At 52.8% G+C, this 19486-nt stretch overlaps 1 protein-coding gene across 3 annotated transcripts in view; it reads left to right on the forward strand.

Moving 5' to 3' along the window:
- Nucleotides 1-19486, forward strand: part of NCAPD2 (non-SMC condensin I complex subunit D2) — a 164067-nt gene that overhangs the window by 84519 nt on the left and 60062 nt on the right. For all 3 annotated transcript variants that reach the window (XM_075348321.1, XM_075348320.1, XM_075348322.1), the window contains exons 13-14: nucleotides 1175-1352; nucleotides 1421-1536. In XM_075348321.1, coding sequence (XP_075204436.1) covers nucleotides 1175-1352; nucleotides 1421-1536 — 294 coding nt within the window. The remainder of the gene's footprint in view (nucleotides 1-1174; nucleotides 1353-1420; nucleotides 1537-19486) is intronic.

A 19486-nucleotide genomic window follows, 5' to 3' on the forward strand; every position in this document is an offset into this window, starting at 1 on the left:
CTCAAAGAAGTTTCTTTTTCTCGCCTGTCACAGAAAGTGGCGTTTCTTGTTGCGATCACATCACTTCGGCGAGTGTCTGAGCTGGCAGCTCTGTCATCCAAGGCTCCCTTCCTGGTGTTCCACCAGGACAAGGTAGTGCTGCGCCCCATTCCGGAATTTCTCCCTAAGGTCGTATCCTCGTTTCATCTTAATCAGGATATATCCTTGCCTTCCTTTTATCCTCATCCGGTTCACCGGTATGAAAAGGACTTGCGTTTGCTAGATCTGGTGAGAGCACTCAGGATCTACATTTCCCGCACGGCGCCCATGCGCCGGTCCGATGCACTTTTTGTCCTTGTCGCCGGTCCGCGCAAGGGGTTGCAGGCTTCTAAAGCCACCTTGGCTCGATGGATCAAAGAACCAATTATAGAGGCCTACCGTTCTGCTGGGCTTCCGGTTCCTTCAGGGCTAAAAGCCCACTCAACCAGAGCCGTGGGTGCGTCCTGGGCATTACGGCACCAGGCTTCGGCTCAACAGGTGTGTCAGGCAGCTACCTGGTCGAGTCTGCACACTTTCACCAAGCATTATCAGGTGCATACCTATGCTTCGGCGGATGCCAGCTTAGGTAGAAGAGTCCTGCAGGCGGCAGTGACATCCCCGTAGGGGGGGGCTGTTTTGCAGCTCTAACATGAGGTATTTCTTTACCCACCCAGGGACAGCTTTTGGACGTCCCAATCGTCTGGGTCTCCCAATAGAGCGCTGAAGAAGAAGGGAATTTTGTTACTTACCGTAAATTCCTTTTCTTCTAGCTCTTATTGGGAGACCCAGCACCCGCCCTGTTGTCCTTCGGGATTGTTTTTGCTGTTTGCGGGTACACATGTTGTTCATGTTGAACGGTTTTTCAGTTCTCCGATGTTACTCGGAGTTAATTTGTTTAAACCAGTTGTTGGCTTCCTCCTTCTTGCTCTGGCACTAAAACTGGAGTACCCGTGATGCCACGGGGGGGTATAGCCAGAGGGGGAGGGGCCTTGCACTTTTAATGTAGTGCTTTGTGTGGCCTCCAGAGGGCAGTAGCTATACCCAATCGTCTGGGTCTCCCAATAAGAGCTAGAAGAAAAGGAATTTACGGTAAGTAACAAAATTCCCTTCTTTCTGCCTCATTTCTAGCCATTACAACCTCTTGTTCTGTTTTTAGTGGTGGTTATATCCGCTGAAGAGGAGTGGGAAGCCATGCTGCCGGAGCTGCAGGAGACGTTGGATGCCCAAGAGGACAGCGAGGAGGGTGATGAGGATGGAGATGAGGATGGTACGGTGGGATCTGCCCAGGAGCTGTGTGAACGTGTCCTGAGCCTCTTAAAGAGCACCAGTTACAGGTCAGTGACACTAGAGGGCATCGGGAAGCTTCTCTTGGCCTTTTACACTTACACTGTTTGTTTTGCAGAAATGCCATCCAATGGGTGAAGAAAGGCGCCCGTCTCTTCCCAGAAGACCCTCTGTTCTCAGTGGAACAGGACGAAGACTTAAAGCTGTTGACTGTTCTGGAGAAAATCTTTACTGGTATTAAATGATTTATATGCTATGGTTATCAGCTCCGCGCTGCACTCTTCATGACTGATGACATACAGCTGATGACCCTCATGTCTGTCATTGCAATCCTCCTGTGAATGCCGGCTGCGAGCGACATTCATAGGAGACCGTGTTGTGGAGGTCGCCTGAGTTATAGTTTGTTTTTTCAAACATAATAAGAATATCTGTGTATATAAATAATCAAAATGTAGATGTAGTTGCATAATTATCTGTCTGTCTATGTAACAATTGCACAGACCTATAGTATAATTCAAAGTTGTATAATCATGAAGGAGTTAACTAAAGATGATGAAGCCAGAATGTGAAGCTGTAAAAGTGTTATCTTGTTAAATTACTTCATCGTTCCTTATGGGAGACCCAGACCATGGGTGTATAGCTTCTGCCTCCGGAGGACACACAAAGTACTACACTCAAACGTGTAGCTCCTCCCTCCGGGCTATATACACCCCCTGGATGACACTCTAACCAGTTCAATGCTTTGTGTTTCAGGAGGTCACACACACACATGCATTCTCTGATTTTTTTCATTTTTAAGATTTTGATTTTAAAGATATGGAAGAAAAGCGGGTCCAGTCTGGACTCCCGGCATGTCCCTTCTCACCCCACTGTGTCGGCGGTGCTGTTAAGGTTGACTTTATAAGGCTGGAGCCTTCACATGCCGCGCTCCTTCAACATCCTCTGAGAGGCTCTGGTTTGAAGTGGGAGCCGTGACGGTCCTCTCTGCTTGCAGGAGACCGGTCTCCATCCGCAGCCCTGTCAGGTTCCTGCTGGACGGAGCGTTTAACCCTCACCTCAGGGACTGGCCCTGCGTCTCAAAGCTAAGTATTGAGACGTTTCTCAGGGGTCCCGGGTACTTTTATTAAGAGGGGAGTGTGTCTTTTGACTTTACTGTAAATTCCGGCCGGTTCTCTGGTTTTTTCCTGAGAACCGCGCCGAGGGTGCCTGCTCGCCGGCCGCATGTTAAAATCTAGGCCCCGGCTTCAGTTTGGGCCTAGTTTCGGTTTCAGCTTCCCCTGCATGTCATTCACACAGGGGAACAGTGTGGCGCCGCCCACCGGCCGTCCAGCAGTGGGGAGGACACTCCTCTCTGAGGAGATGTTTCCCTCCCCTGTATCTCTCCTTGGCCCTCCGGTTTCCCGCTCTTGGGCTAGTCCCCGCCCCCCCTCCTCCTTCCAGTGCCATTTTCTCAGCGTTCTCACTGATCGGCGCTGGCTGCTGCAGCTGCTGCATTCTAGGAAGGCTGACGCTTCACTGGGGGGCCGAGCTGTGGAATCCGGAGGGCACACAGAGAGCGGTCTGGTAAGCCACAACCTCTGGTTGTGGGCTTTATTATACACTCTCAGGGGACATTCTATAGGAGTGTATTCTTACTGCAGAGCTTCCACCTCAGCAGCATGTCTCTCACTAGGAGCAAGGCTGCAAAGCTGTACGCTATATGCACTGCATGTAAGCTCATTCTGCCAGAGCCAAGCACATACCCACATTGTGATGCCTGCTCTAATATGTTTGTGTCTCAGCCTGGAGCCTCCTCAGGGGCTCCTCCGGCCGCTCCAGCCCAGGTGGCTGATCCCCCGGCTTGGGTAGCATCTTTTTCCAGAGCTATTTCCCAGTCTTTTGCCGACTCCATGGGACAGCTGTCCCGGATTTGCTGACCATGCATCAGCCCCCTTCTCAGGGCGCCTCTGTTGCTCCGAGCTCTGCAGAGCTCTCGGAGCATGTTCTAGGACCCCGTCCTCCTAAACGGAGACGCAGGGACCCTTCTCCTTCCTCGTCCCACGGCTCTGATTCACGAGCCGAGGTGCAGGGCGAGGAGGATGCTTTTACTGTGGGCTCAGACGCTACCTCTATGTACCCCATGGACTTGTCTGAGGGTGATGCGGATGTTAGTGACTTGATTGCGTCCATTAACTCCGTACTGAACCTCAATCCACCAGAGTCAGAGGAACAAGCCTCTCTGGTAGAAATACACCAGTTTGCCCCACCTAAGAAAGCTAGGAGTACGTTTTTTAACCACTCCAGTTTTCAGGCCACTGTTACCAAGCCCAGGGCCTGTCCTGACAAACTCTTTCCGAAGCGTAGTTCTGATGACCGTTTTCCCTTTCCACCAGAGGTGGTTAAGGAGTGGGCTCAGTCCCCAAAGGTAGACCCTCCGGTGTCTAGAATCTCAGCCCGGACAGTCGTAGCTGTGGCCGATGGCACCTCTCTTAAGGATCCCACTGACCGCCAGGTTGACCTTCTGGCCAAGTCTGTATATGAGGCGGCAGGAGCCTCGTTCTCCCCGTCTTTTGCGGCAGTGTGGGCTCTTAAGGCAGTCTCTGCCTCTCTGGCGGAGATACATTCCCTCGCCAGAGACTCTATACCTGAGATGGATGCCTTAACTTCCCAAGCTTCGTTTTTTTTCATCCTACGCCATGTCTGCCATTCTGGAGGCTTCTCACCGCACCGCGGTGGCCTCCGCTGCCTCTCTCGCGATCCGCAGGATCTTGTGGCTTCGAGAGTGGAAAGCAGACGCTTCTTCTAAGAAGTACCTTGCGGGGCTCCCTTTCTTCAGCGCTCTATTGGGAGACCCAGACGATTGGGGTATAGCTACTGCCCTCCGGAGGCCACACAAAGCACTACACTAAAAAGTGCAAGGCCCCTCCCCTTCTGGCTATACCCCCCCGTGATATCACGGGTTCTCCAGTTTTAGCTTTGTGTGCGAAGGAGGTCAGACATCCATGCATAGCTCCACAGATTTTGGTCAGCAGCAGCTGCTGACTATGTCGGATGGAAGAAAAGAGGGCCCATATAGGGCTCCCAGCATGCTCCCTTCTCACCCGTGGATGGTGTTGTAAGGTTGAGGTACTTATTGCTAGTACAGAGGCCGGAGCCCACATGCTGTTTTCCTTCCCCATCCCCATGAGGGGCTCTGGGTGAAGTGGGATCTTACAGGTCTCCAGGCACAGAGACCGAGCTCCATCCACAGACCCAGAGAACCTGCTGGATATGGAGCTGAGTATCGTCAGGGACAGGGCCCTGCTACATCAAGGTACTCTGTGTTCCCATGCACATCGCGCCCACACACACCAGCATTGCTGGGAGTGTTAGTGCGCCGGGGACAACAGCGCGGAGCGCTGGTGCTATTATTCACTGCAGCTTTGCTGAGTGAATTTATGTATTGAAAACGGCCGCGCCGGCCGCTGCTGGTTGTTTTTTTTTTACATTGTGGCGCGGCTGGGACTTGTGGTGCGCCGGGGGACTTCGGCGTCGGCCGTGCACATGGGACGGCCGCGCTTATTACTAGAGTCCCCGGCTTTGCGGCCTAGTTTTCGTTTCGTTCCCGCCCCAGCCCTGCCAGTCAGAGGAGGGGCGGGACGCTGTACAGTAGCTCAGCGCAGGGAGCTGGAGTCTGCTTTGCATTCTCCAGCCCCCTCTCACTGAACACAGTGAGACGCCGGGTTCCCGCTCTTGGCTGGGGCTCGCCCACGGCCCGCCCCTCTGCACAGGACGGGGAAGAGAAGCCGGCAGCCATTATGGTTTCCACTCTGGGAGAACGGAACCAGTCACAGGTTTTTGGGCGACCTCGCACCCGCTCTTGTGCGGGCGGTAAGCAACTGACACCACTAATGCTGAAGTGGGCTTTTGGGCTGTGTGCTGATATGCTATGCACTGTACTGTACTGTCGCTATTCTGGGCAACAGCAGCAAATAAGTTGCATGTGCTGCAGTGTTTACTGTCAGATTGGGCAACAGCAGCAGTAGAGCAATTTGTGCTAAGGCACAAGCTTTCAATGCTGCTTCGCTTGCATGTGCTGCACGGTTTATTGTTATGATATACATTCACTGTATGTCGCTATTCTTGGCTAATGCGCCCAGATAAACAGACAAAAGCAGCAGTAGAGCAAGGGTGCTACGGCACAAGTTTTCAATGCTGCTTGACTTGCATTGGCTGCAGTGTTTACTGTCATGCTTGTATGCTATACATTCACTGTATGTCGCTATCCTTGGCTGATGTTCCTGGATAAATAGACAACAGCAGCAGAAAGGCTAGGGTGCTAACGCGCAAGCTTTCAATGCTGCTTGGATTGCATGGGCTGCAGTGTTTACTGTCATGCTGTATGCTATACATTCACTGTATGTCGCTATCCTTGTCTCATGCTCCTAGATAAATAGACAGCAGCAGAAGAGCAAATGTGCCAAGCCACAAGTTTTCAATGCTGCGTGTACTACATGTGCTGAAGTGTTTATTTGTACTTCATGCTTGTATGACTATTCACTGTACGGTCGCTATCCTCGGCTAGGCTCTTAGATAGCTAGACAACAACAGCAGAAAAAGACAAGTTGCCAATGCACGGGCTTTCTATGCTGCTTGTACTGCATGTCATACGGTTTCAGGACCCCCAGTGCGTGCAATTGCTCAACCGGGGTCTCTGCTATATGTGGCCAAAGGAACCACCTGTGATCTCTGTCCAGAGACAGGGACGAAGTTGCAGTTTTTCCGCTGATATATTGTCTGTGACTATGACTGACATCTTACAGACTTTGCACCCCAAGCAGACCGTGGGCAATTTGGTTGCAATGACCCTGGCCGCCCTGATCTGGAGCATCTCAAGGCGCCAGAGTGATTCCAGGCATCCCAGAGAGCAGGCATCCGACACGGTCGACAGTCCCAGATGGCCTCAGCGGGCTCGCTGGCATTAGCCCTCGACTACATCACTGGGCAAGGTCCCAGCTGGAGTACTCTCTGTACGATGAGGCAGACGTAGCTGTTCAGGACTCTGTTCCTGACACCGCTCTCAATCCGGATACACCGGATGGTGACGCTATAGTGAATAATCTTATTGCGTCCATCAACGAAAGGTTGGGTATTTCTCCCTCAACTCCTCCAGTGGAGGGGTCAGCTTCACAGCAAGAGAAATCTCTATATATTGAGTACTTGTTTAGCACTCTGACTCCAGAGACGCAGTCCAGAAACGACACGCTTATCACGATAAGCGTTTCTCCGACCGTATTAATGAGACACGTGTCGCTCCCCCTGACGTGGTCAAGCGCTAGACCCAGTATCCAAATGTGGATCCCCCAATCTCCATGCTTGCAGCTAGATCTATAGTTGTAGTGGTGGATAGGACTTCACTTCAAAAGGCCATTGACAGGCAGATTGGCCTCTGGTTGCAATCTGTCTATGAAGCTATCGGCAGGTCGGCTGCTCCGGCAGTCGCAGCCGTGAAGGCACTCCAAGCTATTTCAGCTAGTATTGCGCAGAGGGTCGCTGTCACAGGTACTCTCGGTCCCAGCAGCGTCTTTAACTCGCAATGTCGGCATGGCGAATCATGCTGTTATTGCTGTCCGAGACTCTACGAGCCGGACGTCAGTGGCATCCGCCAACTCCGTGTTTTTACGCAGAGGCTAGTAGTTGAGAGATTGGAACAGAGGCTGCTTCCAACGAAGTGCTTAACCAGGTTGCCTTTATCTAGTGATAGTCTGTTGGTAAGGGTTGAATGAAATCATTCAACTATCCAAGACGACTCAAAAAGCCCAGAAGGGCATAGATTCCTAGCGGGCTCAATTCACGCCCGGGGAAGGCAGCCGGAGGATCCGCTACCAAAGAGTTTTCCTCATAATTTTCAGCCCTCTCACTCCGCAACCGCGGGGGGGCAGACTCCCCCGCTTTAGCGGCATTTACCTACCGCAGGTTGAGGGCCTGTGAGTGAGAGTCAGTTTGTTTTCAAACTACCGCACCGACCGAGCCGAGGCTCTTCTGCAGGCGGAAAGAGCCGTAATCCCTGTTCCTCTTCAGGAACCAGATACGCATTTTGCCCCGACCTGGTCGTGGTGCCAAAATAGGACGGCTCCTTCTGTCCCGTTCGGGACTTTATACTGCTTAACGAGCACGTGAAAACCAGGCGGTTCCGGATGGCATCACTCCGCTCCGTCATTGCCTCTCTGTCTCAAGGAGTTTTCCTAGCTTCAATAGACATCAGGATGCTTATCTACACGTGCCGATTGCTCCGAGGCACCGGCGTTGGCTACGATTCGTTATTAAAGACGAGAATATTTCGTTTCGTAGCCATACCCTTTGGCTGGCGACAGCCCACGGGTGTTCACCAAGTTCGTGGCAGCAGAGGGAGCAGTCCCGCGCTCTCACGGTCACTCTGTGATCCTTTACTTGGGCAATCTACTGGTCAAGGCACTCTCCTTTACAAGCATGCCAACACAACCTGAACATGGCGCTGGACCCTTCCCAGAGTTTCGGGTGGGTCTTCAACTTGTCAAGGTTGAACCCAATCGCTGGCATCTCCTGGAGAGTTTTCACACTCTCTCAGCGATAGTGAAGCTTCCGCTGGACAAACAGCGTTCACTACAGACGAGGGGACAGTCTCTCCTTCAAGGAGGCGCCTCATCCAGAGGCGAGTTTTAGCTTTTCCAGACGGTCAAAGACCATCTTCAGAGGAGTCCACTCTTCAACTCAGTGGTCTGGAGCTCTGGGCAGTGTATCTTGCACTGCAAGCCTTCCTGCAGTGGCTGGAATGCAAATAGATCCGAATTCAGTCGGACTATCCACAGCGGTGGCATACACCAACCACCAAGGCGGACTACGCAGTCGACAAGACTCCCAAGAGGTCCGGCGGATTCTGCTATGGGTAGAAGACAGAGCATACACCATATCAGCTGTTCACATCCCGGGCGTACGACACTAGGAAGCAGACTTCCTCAGTTGCCAGGGCGTGGACGCAGGGGAATGGGCTCTGCACCCGTTTGTTTGCAAGAATTCTGTAGACGCAGGATGAAGACGGACGTCGACGTCATGGCTTCTCGGCAACAACAAGGTCCCGATTTTCATGACGCGGTCTTACGATCAAAGAGCTCTGGCGACAGGCGCCTTGGCTCAGGATTGGTCACAGTTCCAGCTACCGATTGCTGCCACACCATCCTCGTCGCCCCAGACTGGCCGGGGAGGTCGTGGTACCGTGATCTGTGGCATCTCACCGTCGGTCGACCGTGAGCACGACGTCATTGCCACCATGAGACGGGCTAGCCAGCCGCGGTCTGCCAAGATTTACCACAACTCGTGGAAGATATTCTTATCTTAGTGTTCTGCTCAGGGAGGGTCTCCCTGGCCATCGGCATTGCCTACTTTGCCTTCCCTCCTGCAATCTGGTTGGGAAAGAGGTTGGTCGCTCGGCTCCCTTTAAGGGCAAGTCTCGGCACTATCCGTGTTCTTTTCAGAAGCGTCTAGCACGTCTTCCTAAGGTGCGCACGTTACTACAGGGGGTTTGTCATATTGTGCTCCCGTACAAGCGGCCGTTAGATCCATGGGATCTGAACAGGGTACTAGTTGCTCTCCAGAAGCCGCATTTCGAGCCTCTGAGGGAAGTTTCCCTTTCGCGCCTGTCACAGAAAGTGGCCTTTCTGGTTGCGATCACGTCGCTTCGGCGAGTGTCTAAGCTGGCGGCTCTGTCATTCAAGGCTCCCTTCCTAGTGTTCCACCAGGACAAGGTAGTGCTGCGCCCTATTCAGGAGTTTCTCCCTAAGGTTGTATCCGCGTTTCATCTTAATCGGGATATACCCTTTCCTTCCTTTTGTTCTCATCCGGTTCTCCGGTATGAAAAGGATTTACAGTTGTTAGTTCTGGTGAGAGCACTCAGAATCTACATTTCCCGCACGGCGCCCATGCGCCGCTCTGATGCATTTTTTGTCCTTGTCGCTGGTACGCGCAAGGGGTTGCAGGTTTCTAAAGCCACCATGGCTCGATGGATCAAAGAACCAATTCTTGAAGACTACCGTTCTGCGGGGCTTCCGGTTCCTTCAGGGCTGAAGGTCCATTCTACCAGAGCCGTAGGTGCGTTTTGGGCATTACGACACCAGGCTACGGCTCAACAGGTGTGCCAGGCAGCTACCTGGTCGAGCCTGCACATTTTTTCACCAAACATTATCAGGTGCATACCTATGCTTCGGCGGACGCCAGCCTAGGTAGAAGAGCCCTGCAGGTGGCAGTGGCTTCCCCATAGGGGAGGGCTGTCTTGCAGCTCTAACATGAGGTATTTCTTTACCCACCCAGGGACAGCTTTTGGACGTCCCAATCGTCTGGGTCTCCCAATAGAGCGCTGAAGAAGAAGGGAATTTTGTTACTTACCGTAAATTCCTTTTCTTCTAGCTCTTATTGGGAGACCCAGCACCCGCCCTGTTGTCCTTCGGGATTTTTTTGTTGTTTGCGGGTACACATGTTGTTCATGTTGAACGGTTTTTCAGTTCTCCGATGTTACTCTGAGTTAATTTGTTTAAACCAGTTATTGGCTTTCCTCCTTCTTGCTTTGGCACTAAAACTGGAGAACCCGTGATATCACGGGGGGGTATAGCCAGAAGGGGAGGGGCCTTGCACTTTTTAGTGTAGTGCTTTGTGTGGCCTCCGGAGGGCAGTAGCTATACCCCAATCGTCTGGGTCTCCCAATAAGAGCTAGAAGAAAAGGAATTTACGGTAAGTAACAAAATTCCCTTCTTTTCAGTGTCCCGGCTGTTTGGTGAACAACTGGATGAAATAATTAAAGAAGCTACTGGCGGGAAGAGTACTTCCTTGCCACAAACTAAAACCAGGAAACCTGTCCAGGGCAGGAACCAATCGAGGTTTCGTTCCTTTCGTTCCTCTAACTGGTCATCCTCTAAGCCCTCAGCCTCGTCCACTACCGCAGCCAAGGATCGTAAACCCAACTGGCGCGCGAGGCCGCGTCCTCAGAAGCCCAGAGGAGCCGCTGCCACTAAGGCAGCCCCCTCTTGACTATCTGGCTGCGCCAGCAACGTCCTTGGTCGGTGGCAGGCTCTCCCACTTTGGCGACGTGTGGCTTCAACACGTCTCCGATCAGTGGGTGCGGGATATCATCTCCCACGGCTACAGGATAGAATTTTCTTCCAGCCCGCCAAACACATTTTTTTCTGTTCACCCCCCCCCTGCTCCAAAGCCGCCGCCTTCTCTCAGGCCGTGGCATCCCTGCAGGCCAACGGTGTAATTGTTCCGGTTCCCGCCCGGGAACGGTTCAGAGGTTTCTACTCAAACCTCTTTCTAGTCCCCAAGAAGGACGGTTCCTTCCGGCCCATCCTGGATCTCAAGCTTCTCAACAAGCATGTTCAGGTGCGGCGCTTTCGCATGGAATCTCTGAGATCGGTCATTGCCTCAATGACCCAAGGAGATTTTCTAGCATCCATAGACATCAGAGATGCCTATCTGCATGTGCCTATTGCGTTTTCACCCCAGCGTTGGCTACGCTTGCAGTCGGAGAGGAACATTTCCAATTCGTGGCTCTCCCCTTCGGGTTAGCCACGGCCCCTCGTGTGTTCACCAAGGTCATGGCAGCAGTGGTTGCGGTCTTGCACCTCCAGGGGTTGGCAGTGATCCCCTACCTGGACGACCTTCTAGTCAAGGCCTCATCCAGTGCAGACTGCTAGCGGAGTGTCTCGCTCACTCTCGCCACGCTCGTTCAGTTCGGGTGGCTTGTCAACCTGCCCAAGTCCACTCTGACCCCGACCCAGGGACTTCTGTACCTAGGGATGCAATTCGAGACTCTGCCGGCACTTGTGAAGTTGCCCTTAGTCAAACAGCAGTCCCTTCATCTGGCGGTGCGCGCTCTGCTGAGGCACCGCCGTCATTCCATCAGGCACCTTATGCAGGTGCTGGGTCAGATGGTGGCGTCAATGGAAGCGGTTCCCTTTGCCCAGTTCCATCTGCGTCCCCTGCAGCTGGACATTCTCCGCTGTTGGGACAAGCGGACCTCTTCCTTGCACAGGCTGGTGGCTCTGTCGTCACAGACCAGGAGCTCTCTTCAGTGGTGGCTTCGGCCCCTCTCTCTGTCACAGGGACGCTCCTTCCTGACTCCGTCCTGGGTGATTCTCACCACGGATGCCAGCCTCTCCGGTTGGGGAGCAGTATTTCTCCATCACCGAGCACAGGGCACTTGGACTCCGTCCGAATCAGCCCTCTCGATCAATGTGCTGGAAATCAGAGCTGTGTTTCTAGCTCTCCTAGCCTTTCACCACCTGTTGGCGGGCAGGCACATTCGAGTCCAGTCGGACAACGCGACAGCGGTTGCCTACATCAATCACCAGGGCGGGACTCGCAGCCGCCTGGCGATGTTGGAGGTTCAACGAATCCTCCAGTGGACGGAGGACTCAAAGTCCACCATATCAGCAGTCCACATCCCAGGCGTAGAAAACTGGGAGGCCGATTATCTCAGCCGTCAAACCGTGGACAGCGGCGAGTGGGCCCTGCATCCGGCAGTGTTCAGGTCAATCTGCCGCAAGTGGGGCACTCCGGAAGTGGATCTAATGGCATCCCGGCACAACAACAAGGTTCCGGTTTACGTGGCTCGCTCCCACGATCCTCAGGCCTTCGCAGCGGACGCGCTGGTTCAGAATTGGTCCCAGTTCCGTCTGGCCTATGTGTTTCCCCCTCTAGCTCTCTTGCCCAGAGTTCTGCGCAAGATCAGAATGGAGGGCCATCGAGTCATAATAATTGCTCCGGACTGGCCCAGGCGAGCTTGGTACCCAGACCTGCTCCGTCTGTCCGTAGAGGTGCCGTGGCATCTCCCGGACCGCCCAGACCTTCTCTCTCAAGGTCCGTTTTTCCGCCAGAATTCTGCGGCTCTCAGATTGACGGCGTGGCTCTTGAGTCCTGGATCCTGACGGCTTCAGGCATTCCTCCCGAAGTCATCTCCACTATGACTCAGGCTCGGAAGTCTTCTTCGGCCAAGATTTACCACAGGACTTGGAGGATTTTCCTGTCCTGGTGTCGCTCTTCCGACCATGCTCCTTGGCCGTTCTCCTTGCCGACCATCCTGTCTTTTCTACAGTCCGGTCTACAGCTAGGACTGTCCCTCAATTCCCTCAAGGGACAGGTGTCGGCTCTGTCGGTATTATTCCAGCGGCGTCTCGCCCGACTGGCTCAGGTGCGCACCTTTATGCAGGGCGCATCTCACATCATTCCTCCTTACCGGCGGCCCTTGGATCCCTAGGACCTTAATCTGGTCCTCACGGCCTTACAGAAACCCCCCTTTGAGCCTCTCAGGGAGGTTCCTTTGTTCAGACTTTCACAGAAAGTCGTTTTTTTTCTAGTAGCCATAACTTCTCTCAGGAGAGTCTCTGATTTGGCTGCGCTCTCTTCGGAGTCACCCTTTTTGGTGTTTCACCAAGACAAGGTGGTTCTTCGTCCGACTCCGGATTTTCTCCCTAAGGTGGTGTCTTCTTTCCACCTTAACCAGGACATTTCATTGCCTTCCCTTTGTCCGGCCCCTGTGCATCGCTTTGAGAAGGCGTTGCATTCCTTGGATTTGGTGCGGGCGCTCCGAATCTATGTGTCACGCACCGCCGTTTTTAGGCGGTGCACCTCACTTTTTGTGCTAACCACTGGTCAGCGCAAGGGTCTCTTTGCTTCTAAACCGACCCTAGCTCGTTGGATTAGGTCGGCTATCGCCGATGCCTACCAGTGCTCTCAGGTGCCCCCACCGCCAGGGATTAAGGCGCACTCTACCAGAGCTGTCGGTGCCTCCTGGGCTTTCAGGCACCAGGCTACGGCTCAGCAGGTTTGTCAGGCTGCCACTTGGTCCAGTCTGCACACTTTTTCGAAGCACTACCAAGTGCATGCTCATGCTTCGGCAGATGCGAGCTTGGGCAGACGCATCCTTCAGGCGGCTGTCGCCCATTTGTGAAGTTAGGTTTTGCCTACTTCTCAGTTTTCTGTTTATTCCCACCCATGGACTGCTTTGAGACGTCCCATGGTCTGGGTCTCCCATAAGGAACGATGAAGAAAAAGAGAATTTTGTTTACTTACCGTAAATTCTTTTTCTTATAGTTCCGACATGGGAGACCCAGCACCCTCCCTGTTGCCTGTTGGCAGTTGTTGTTCCGTGTGTTTTCACCGGCTGTTGTTGTAGACAGAGTTCCGGTTTTTCCGAGTTTTACTCTATCTCTACTTATGGGTGGATGTCCTCCTTCAGCTTTTGCACTGAACTGGTTAGATTGTCATCCAGGGGGTGTATATAGCCCGGAGGGAGGAGCTACAGGTTTGAGTGTAGTACTTTGTGTGTCCTCCGGAGGCAGAAGCTATACACCCCATGGTCTGGGTCTCCCATGTCGGAACTATAAGAAAAAGAATTTACGGTAAGTAAACAAAATTCTCTTTGTTCACACAGAACAAATGTACAGGAGGAAGGCAATGTGCTGTGTGAGAAATTGGGGAGTGAAAGCACTCCTTGTTTAGTTTCAAGGTTATTCATGCTTACTTACTGTATAATTGGATCTATCGTATTATACGAGTCAGTTGGTGACGCTTGCTGAAAGAGAGAGCATGTCTGTGTTCTTTGTCTTATATACATTGATATGTTTGCACTGATATACAGCTAATACGGCACCGTCTTTGGATATCCCAAACGAAGACTCCATTAGCAGTCTTCAACCCAAATTCCTCCCTTGACAGTTTTACCTCGTGGAGATGACGCCAGACCACTTGCTCCTCCGTGGACCAGAACTGAAAGCTGCTTTGTAAGAGTGCATCCTGGTATGGGGAGCTAAAGGAAACCTAGAATTTCATGATGGTCATTCAGATGATTCAGTACTTACTGTACTCAAAGGTTCCTCTTGGACAAAGTCCTAGAAAGTTATGAAACTTTTTTTATGTTGGTTCTGGATCGAGTTCTTTAGTTATACTGGGTTTGGTCTTTTCAGCTTCACTTACATCATTTTAGAATTTGTGCTCCAACACTCGCACATCGCTTGGCCTATGACATATATTGTCTGTGATAACCCATTTTAGGGCTTTGATTTTATATAGAGCTTGCTCATACCCTTTGCGATGGGATGATTCTCCTACCCTCTCACAAATTCAGCCTCCTGTAGATTGCAGGACCTCCACTCTAATTTTGCGGCGTCTTTATAGAATCTTAGATGGTTTTTCCCTTTGGTCTTGTGCTGGAGATGCTTCGGCTGCAGGCTCAATATTGCTTGTCTGGTGGCGCTGTCCCCTATTACTACTGCGACGGGGAACTGTCAAGGTAGAAATTTAGGTAAAGATAGCTAATGGTATCTTCGTTCAGGAATCCAGAAGCACGGATTGAATAAGCTATATATCTGAGCAGATATTAATGAATCAGACAAGGATCACACAAAACGTGTTCGCTGTATGAGACAATGTCATAGACTGAACTCATGTATTAGAAAAAACTCAATTATACAGAATGCAGCATTGACCTTGAAACAGGGAGTTGGGAGTATTCCACTCCCCAGTTTTCTTCATCGTTCCTTATGGGAGACCCAGACCATGGGGTGTATAGCTTCTGCCTTCAGAGGACACACAAAGTACTACACTAAAAAGTGTAGCTCCTCCCTCCGAGCATATACACCCCCTGGATAACCAAATCTAGCCAGTTCAATGCTTTGTGTTCAGGAGGCACACATCCACACATGCATTCTCATCTGATTTTTGATTTTAAAGAGTTGGAAGAAAAGCGGGTCCAAGCTGGACCCCCGGCATGTCCCTTCTCACCCCACTGTGTCGGCGGTGTTGTTAAGGTTGATTTCAAGGCTGGAGCCTTACATGCCGCGCTCCTTCACCATCCCTCGGGCTCTGGCTTCAAGTGGGAGCCAGCACGGTTCTCACTGCTTTGCAGGAGACCGGTCTCCATCCGCAGCCCTTTCAGGACCCTGCCGGACGGAGCACTCATCCCTCAGGGACCTGGCCCTGCGTCTCACAAGCTAAGTATTTGAGACGTTATTGCAGGGGCTCCTTTGCATCTTTATTGTTGGGGAGAGTGTGTCAGGTTACTTTGGTGACATTTCCGGCCGGTTCTCTGGTTTTCACCTGAGAACCGCGCCGAGGGTGCCTGCTCGCCGGCCGCATTGAAAAATTTAGGCCCCGGCTTCGGCTGCGGCCTACTTTCGTTTTCACTGCCCCTGCATGTCAGTCATGCAGAGGGACAGTGCGGCGCCGCCCACCGGCCGTTCAGCACAGGGGAGGACACTCCTCTCTGAGGAGATGTTTCCCTCCCCTATATATCTCCTTGGCCCTCCAGTTCCCGCTCTTGGACTAGATCCCGCCCCCCCTCCTCACTCCGGCGCCATTTTATCAGCGTTCTCACACTGATCGGCGCTGGCTGCTGCATCTCTGCAACCTGTCTGGGGGTCCGAGCTGTGGGATCCGGAGGGCACACAAAACGGTCTGGTAAGCCACAACCTCTGGTTGTGGACTTTCTTCGGCGCTCCATTGGGAGACCCAGACGATTGGGTGTATAGCTACTGCCTCCGGAGGCCACACAAGGTATTACACTAAAAAGTGTAAGGCCCCTCCCCTTCTGCATATACACCCCCCGTGGGATCACGGGCTGCTTCAGTTTTCATGCTTTGTGCGAAGGAGGTCAGACATCCACGCATAGCTCCACTGTTTTTAGTCAGCAGCAGCTGCTGACTATGTCGGTTGGAAGAAAAGTGGGCCCATATGGGGCCCCCAGCATGCTCCCTTCTCACCCCACTTTTGTCGGCGGTGTTTGTTAAGGTTGAGGTACCCATTGCGGGTACGGAGGCTGGAGCCCACATGCTGTTTTCCTTCCCCATCCCCCCTCGGGGCTCTGGGTGAAGTGGGATCTTACCGGTCTCCAGGCACTGAGACCGGGCTCCATCCACAGACCCGGAGAACCTGCTGGATATGGAGCTGGGTATCGTCAGGGACAGGGCCCTGCTACATTAAGGTACTCTGTGTCCCCGTACACATCGCGCACACACACACCAGCATTGCTGGGAGTGCTAGTGCGCCGGGGACAACAGCGCGGAGCGCGCTTGTGCTATTATTCACTGCAGCTTAGCTGAGTGAATTTATGTGTTAGAAACTGCCGCGCCGGCCGCTGCGGGGTGTTTTACACTGTGGCGCGGCTGGGACTTGTGGTGCGCCGGGGACTTCCGCGCTGGCCGTGCACATAGGACGGCCGCGCTTATTACTCGAGTCCCCGGCTTTGCGGCCTAGTTTTCGCTTCGTTCCCGCCCCCAGCCCTGCCAGTCAGGGGAGGGGCGGGACGCTGTACAGAAAGTCAGCGCCGAGAGCTGGAGTCTGCTTTGCATTCTCCAGCCCCCTTCACTGGACACAGTGGGACGCCAGTTTCCCGCTCTTGTCTGGGGCACGCCCACGGCCCGCCCCTCTTCACAAGACGCCGGCAGCCATTCCTGCACGCAGTCTGGGCTGGAGAAGGGAGACAAGCTCTGGGCAACCAGTCACAGGATTCGGGCGACCACACACCCGCCTTTGTGCGGGCGGTAAGCAGCACCTGAAGTGCTGACCCCACTAATGCCATTTGTACTTTATGCCTAGATGGCTAGACTACAGCAGCAAAAAGCAAGGGTGCTAAGGCACAGGCTTTCTAGGCTGCTTGTATTGCATGTGCTGAAGTGTCCATTTGTACTTTATGCTGGTATGCTATACACTGCACTGTACGGTCGCTATTCTTGGCTATATACTCCTAGATGGCTGGACAACAGCAGCAAAAAAGCAAGGGTGCTAAGGCACAGGCTTTCTATGCTGCTTGTACTGCATGTGCTGAAGTGTTCATTTGTACTTTCTGCTTGTATGCTATACATTGCACTGTACGGTCGCTATTCTTGGCTATATGCTTCTAGATGACTAGACAACAGCAGCAAAAAAGAAAGGGTGCCAAGGCACAGGCTTTTTATGCTGCTTGTACTGCACGTGATACTGTTCCACACGGCAGGTTCCACTGTCCCCATTGTGTGCAATGCTCCCCTGTAGCACTTGGTCAGCCGGGGTCTCTGCTAGAGGTGGCCAAAGGAACCACCTGTGAACCCTGTCCAGGGACAGGGACGGAGTTGCAGTTTCGGCTGATGGGTCTGTGACTGTGACTAACATCTTAGAGACTTTGCAGTCCAGACGGACCATGGGCAAGGTTGATACGCCCTCATTTGGAACAAATCAGTGCTCCGGGGGGGTCCCATGCATCCCAGGGCGCAGGCTCTGACACGGACGACAGTCCCAGACAGTCTAAGCGAGCTCGCTGGGAGCGGCACTCGGCTTCATCACTGGTTAGGGTCCCAGCAGGACTCTCTGTATGATGAGGCAGACGTAGCTGATCAGGACTCTGATCCTGAGACCGCTCTCAATCCGGATACTCCGGATGGTGACGCCATAGTGAATGATCTTCTAGCGTCCATCAAGGGAATGTTGGATATTTCTCCCTCAGCTCCTCCGGTGGAGGAGTCAGCTTCACAGCAGGAGAAATCCCTTTTCAGTATCTCAAGCGTATTTTGAGTACTTTTCTGGCCACTCTGACTTCAGAGAAGCAATCCGGAAACACCACACTTATCCAGATAAGCGTTCTCCAATCGTATTAAGGATACACGTTATCCTTTTTTCTCCCTGACGTGGTCAAGCGCTGGACCCAGTGTCCAAAGGTGGATCCCCCAATCTCCAGGCTTGCGGCTAGATCCATAGTTGCAGTGGAAGATGGGACTTCACTTAAAGATGCCATTGACAGACAGATGGTCCTCTGGTTGAATTCTGTCTATGAAGCTATCGGCGTGTCGGTTGCTCCGGCATTCGCAGCCGTATGGGCATTCCAAGCTATTTCAGCTGGTCTTGCGCACGTGGACACTGTCACATGTACATCTGTGCCGCAGATGGCGTCCTTAACCTCGCAATGTCTGCATTGCGACTTACGCTATTAATGCTGTCCTGCACTCTACGAGCCGTACGTCAGTGGCGTCCGCCGACTCCGTGGTGTTACGCAGAGCCTTGTGGTTGAGGGAATGGAAAGCAGATTCTGCTTCCAAAAAAGTGCTTAACCAGTTTGCCATTATCTGGTGACAGACTGTTTGAGCGATTGGATGAAATCATTAAACAGTCCAAGGGTAAGGACTCTTCCTTACACCAGCCCAGATCAAACAACACCCAACAGAGGAAGGGACAGTCGAGGTTTCGGTCCTTCCCAGGCTCGGGCAGGTCCCAATTGTCCTCGTCCAAAAGGACTCAAAAGGCTCAGAGAGGCGCAGATTCCTGACAGGCTCAATCACGCCCAAGGAAGGCAGCCGGAGGAACCGCTACCAAGGCGGTTTCCTCATGACGTTCAGCCCTCTCTCTCCGCATCCGCGGTCGGTGGCAGACTCTCCCGCTTTGGCGACATTTAGCTGCCACAGGTCAAAGACCGGTGGGTGAGAGACATTTTGTCTCACGTGTACAGGATAGAGTTCTGTTCTCGTCCTCCGACTAGATCTTCAGAACTTCCTCACCTCCCGACCGAGCCGATGCTCTTCTGCAGGCAGAAGGAGTGGTACTCCCTGTTCCTCCTCGGGAACAAGATACGGTTTTTACTCCAATCTGGTTGTGGTACCAAAAAACGACGGCTCTTTCCGTTCCGTTTTGGACCTAAACCTGCTCAACAAGCACGTGAAAACCAGGCGGTTCCGGATGGGATCCCTCCGCTCCGTCATTGCCTCAATGTCTCAAGGAGATTTCCTAGCGTCAATAGACATCAGGATGCTTATCTCCACGTGCCGATTGCTCCAGAGCACCGGTGTTGGCTACGATTCGTTATTGAAGACGAGCATCTTCAGTTCGTAGCCCTGCCCTTCGGTCTGGCGACAGCCCCACGGCTTTTCACCAAGTTCATGGCAGCAGTGGGAGTAGTCCTGCACTCTCAGGGTCACTCTGTGATCCCTTACTTGGACGATCTACTTGTCAAGGCACCCTCTCAAGAGGCATGCCAACACAGCCTGAACGTGGCGCTGGAGACTCTCCAGAGTTTCGGGTGGATCATAAACTTTTCAAAGTTAAATCTGACACCGACCCAATCGCTGACATATCTTGGCATGGAGCTTCACACTCTCTCAGCGATAGTGCAGCTCCCGCTGGACATACAGCGTTCACTACAGACGGGGGTGCAGTCGCTCCTTCAAGGCCAGTCACA

This window comes from Anomaloglossus baeobatrachus, chromosome 5 (assembly GCF_048569485.1).
Source record: "Anomaloglossus baeobatrachus isolate aAnoBae1 chromosome 5, aAnoBae1.hap1, whole genome shotgun sequence".
NCBI lineage: Eukaryota > Metazoa > Chordata > Amphibia > Anura > Aromobatidae > Anomaloglossus > Anomaloglossus baeobatrachus.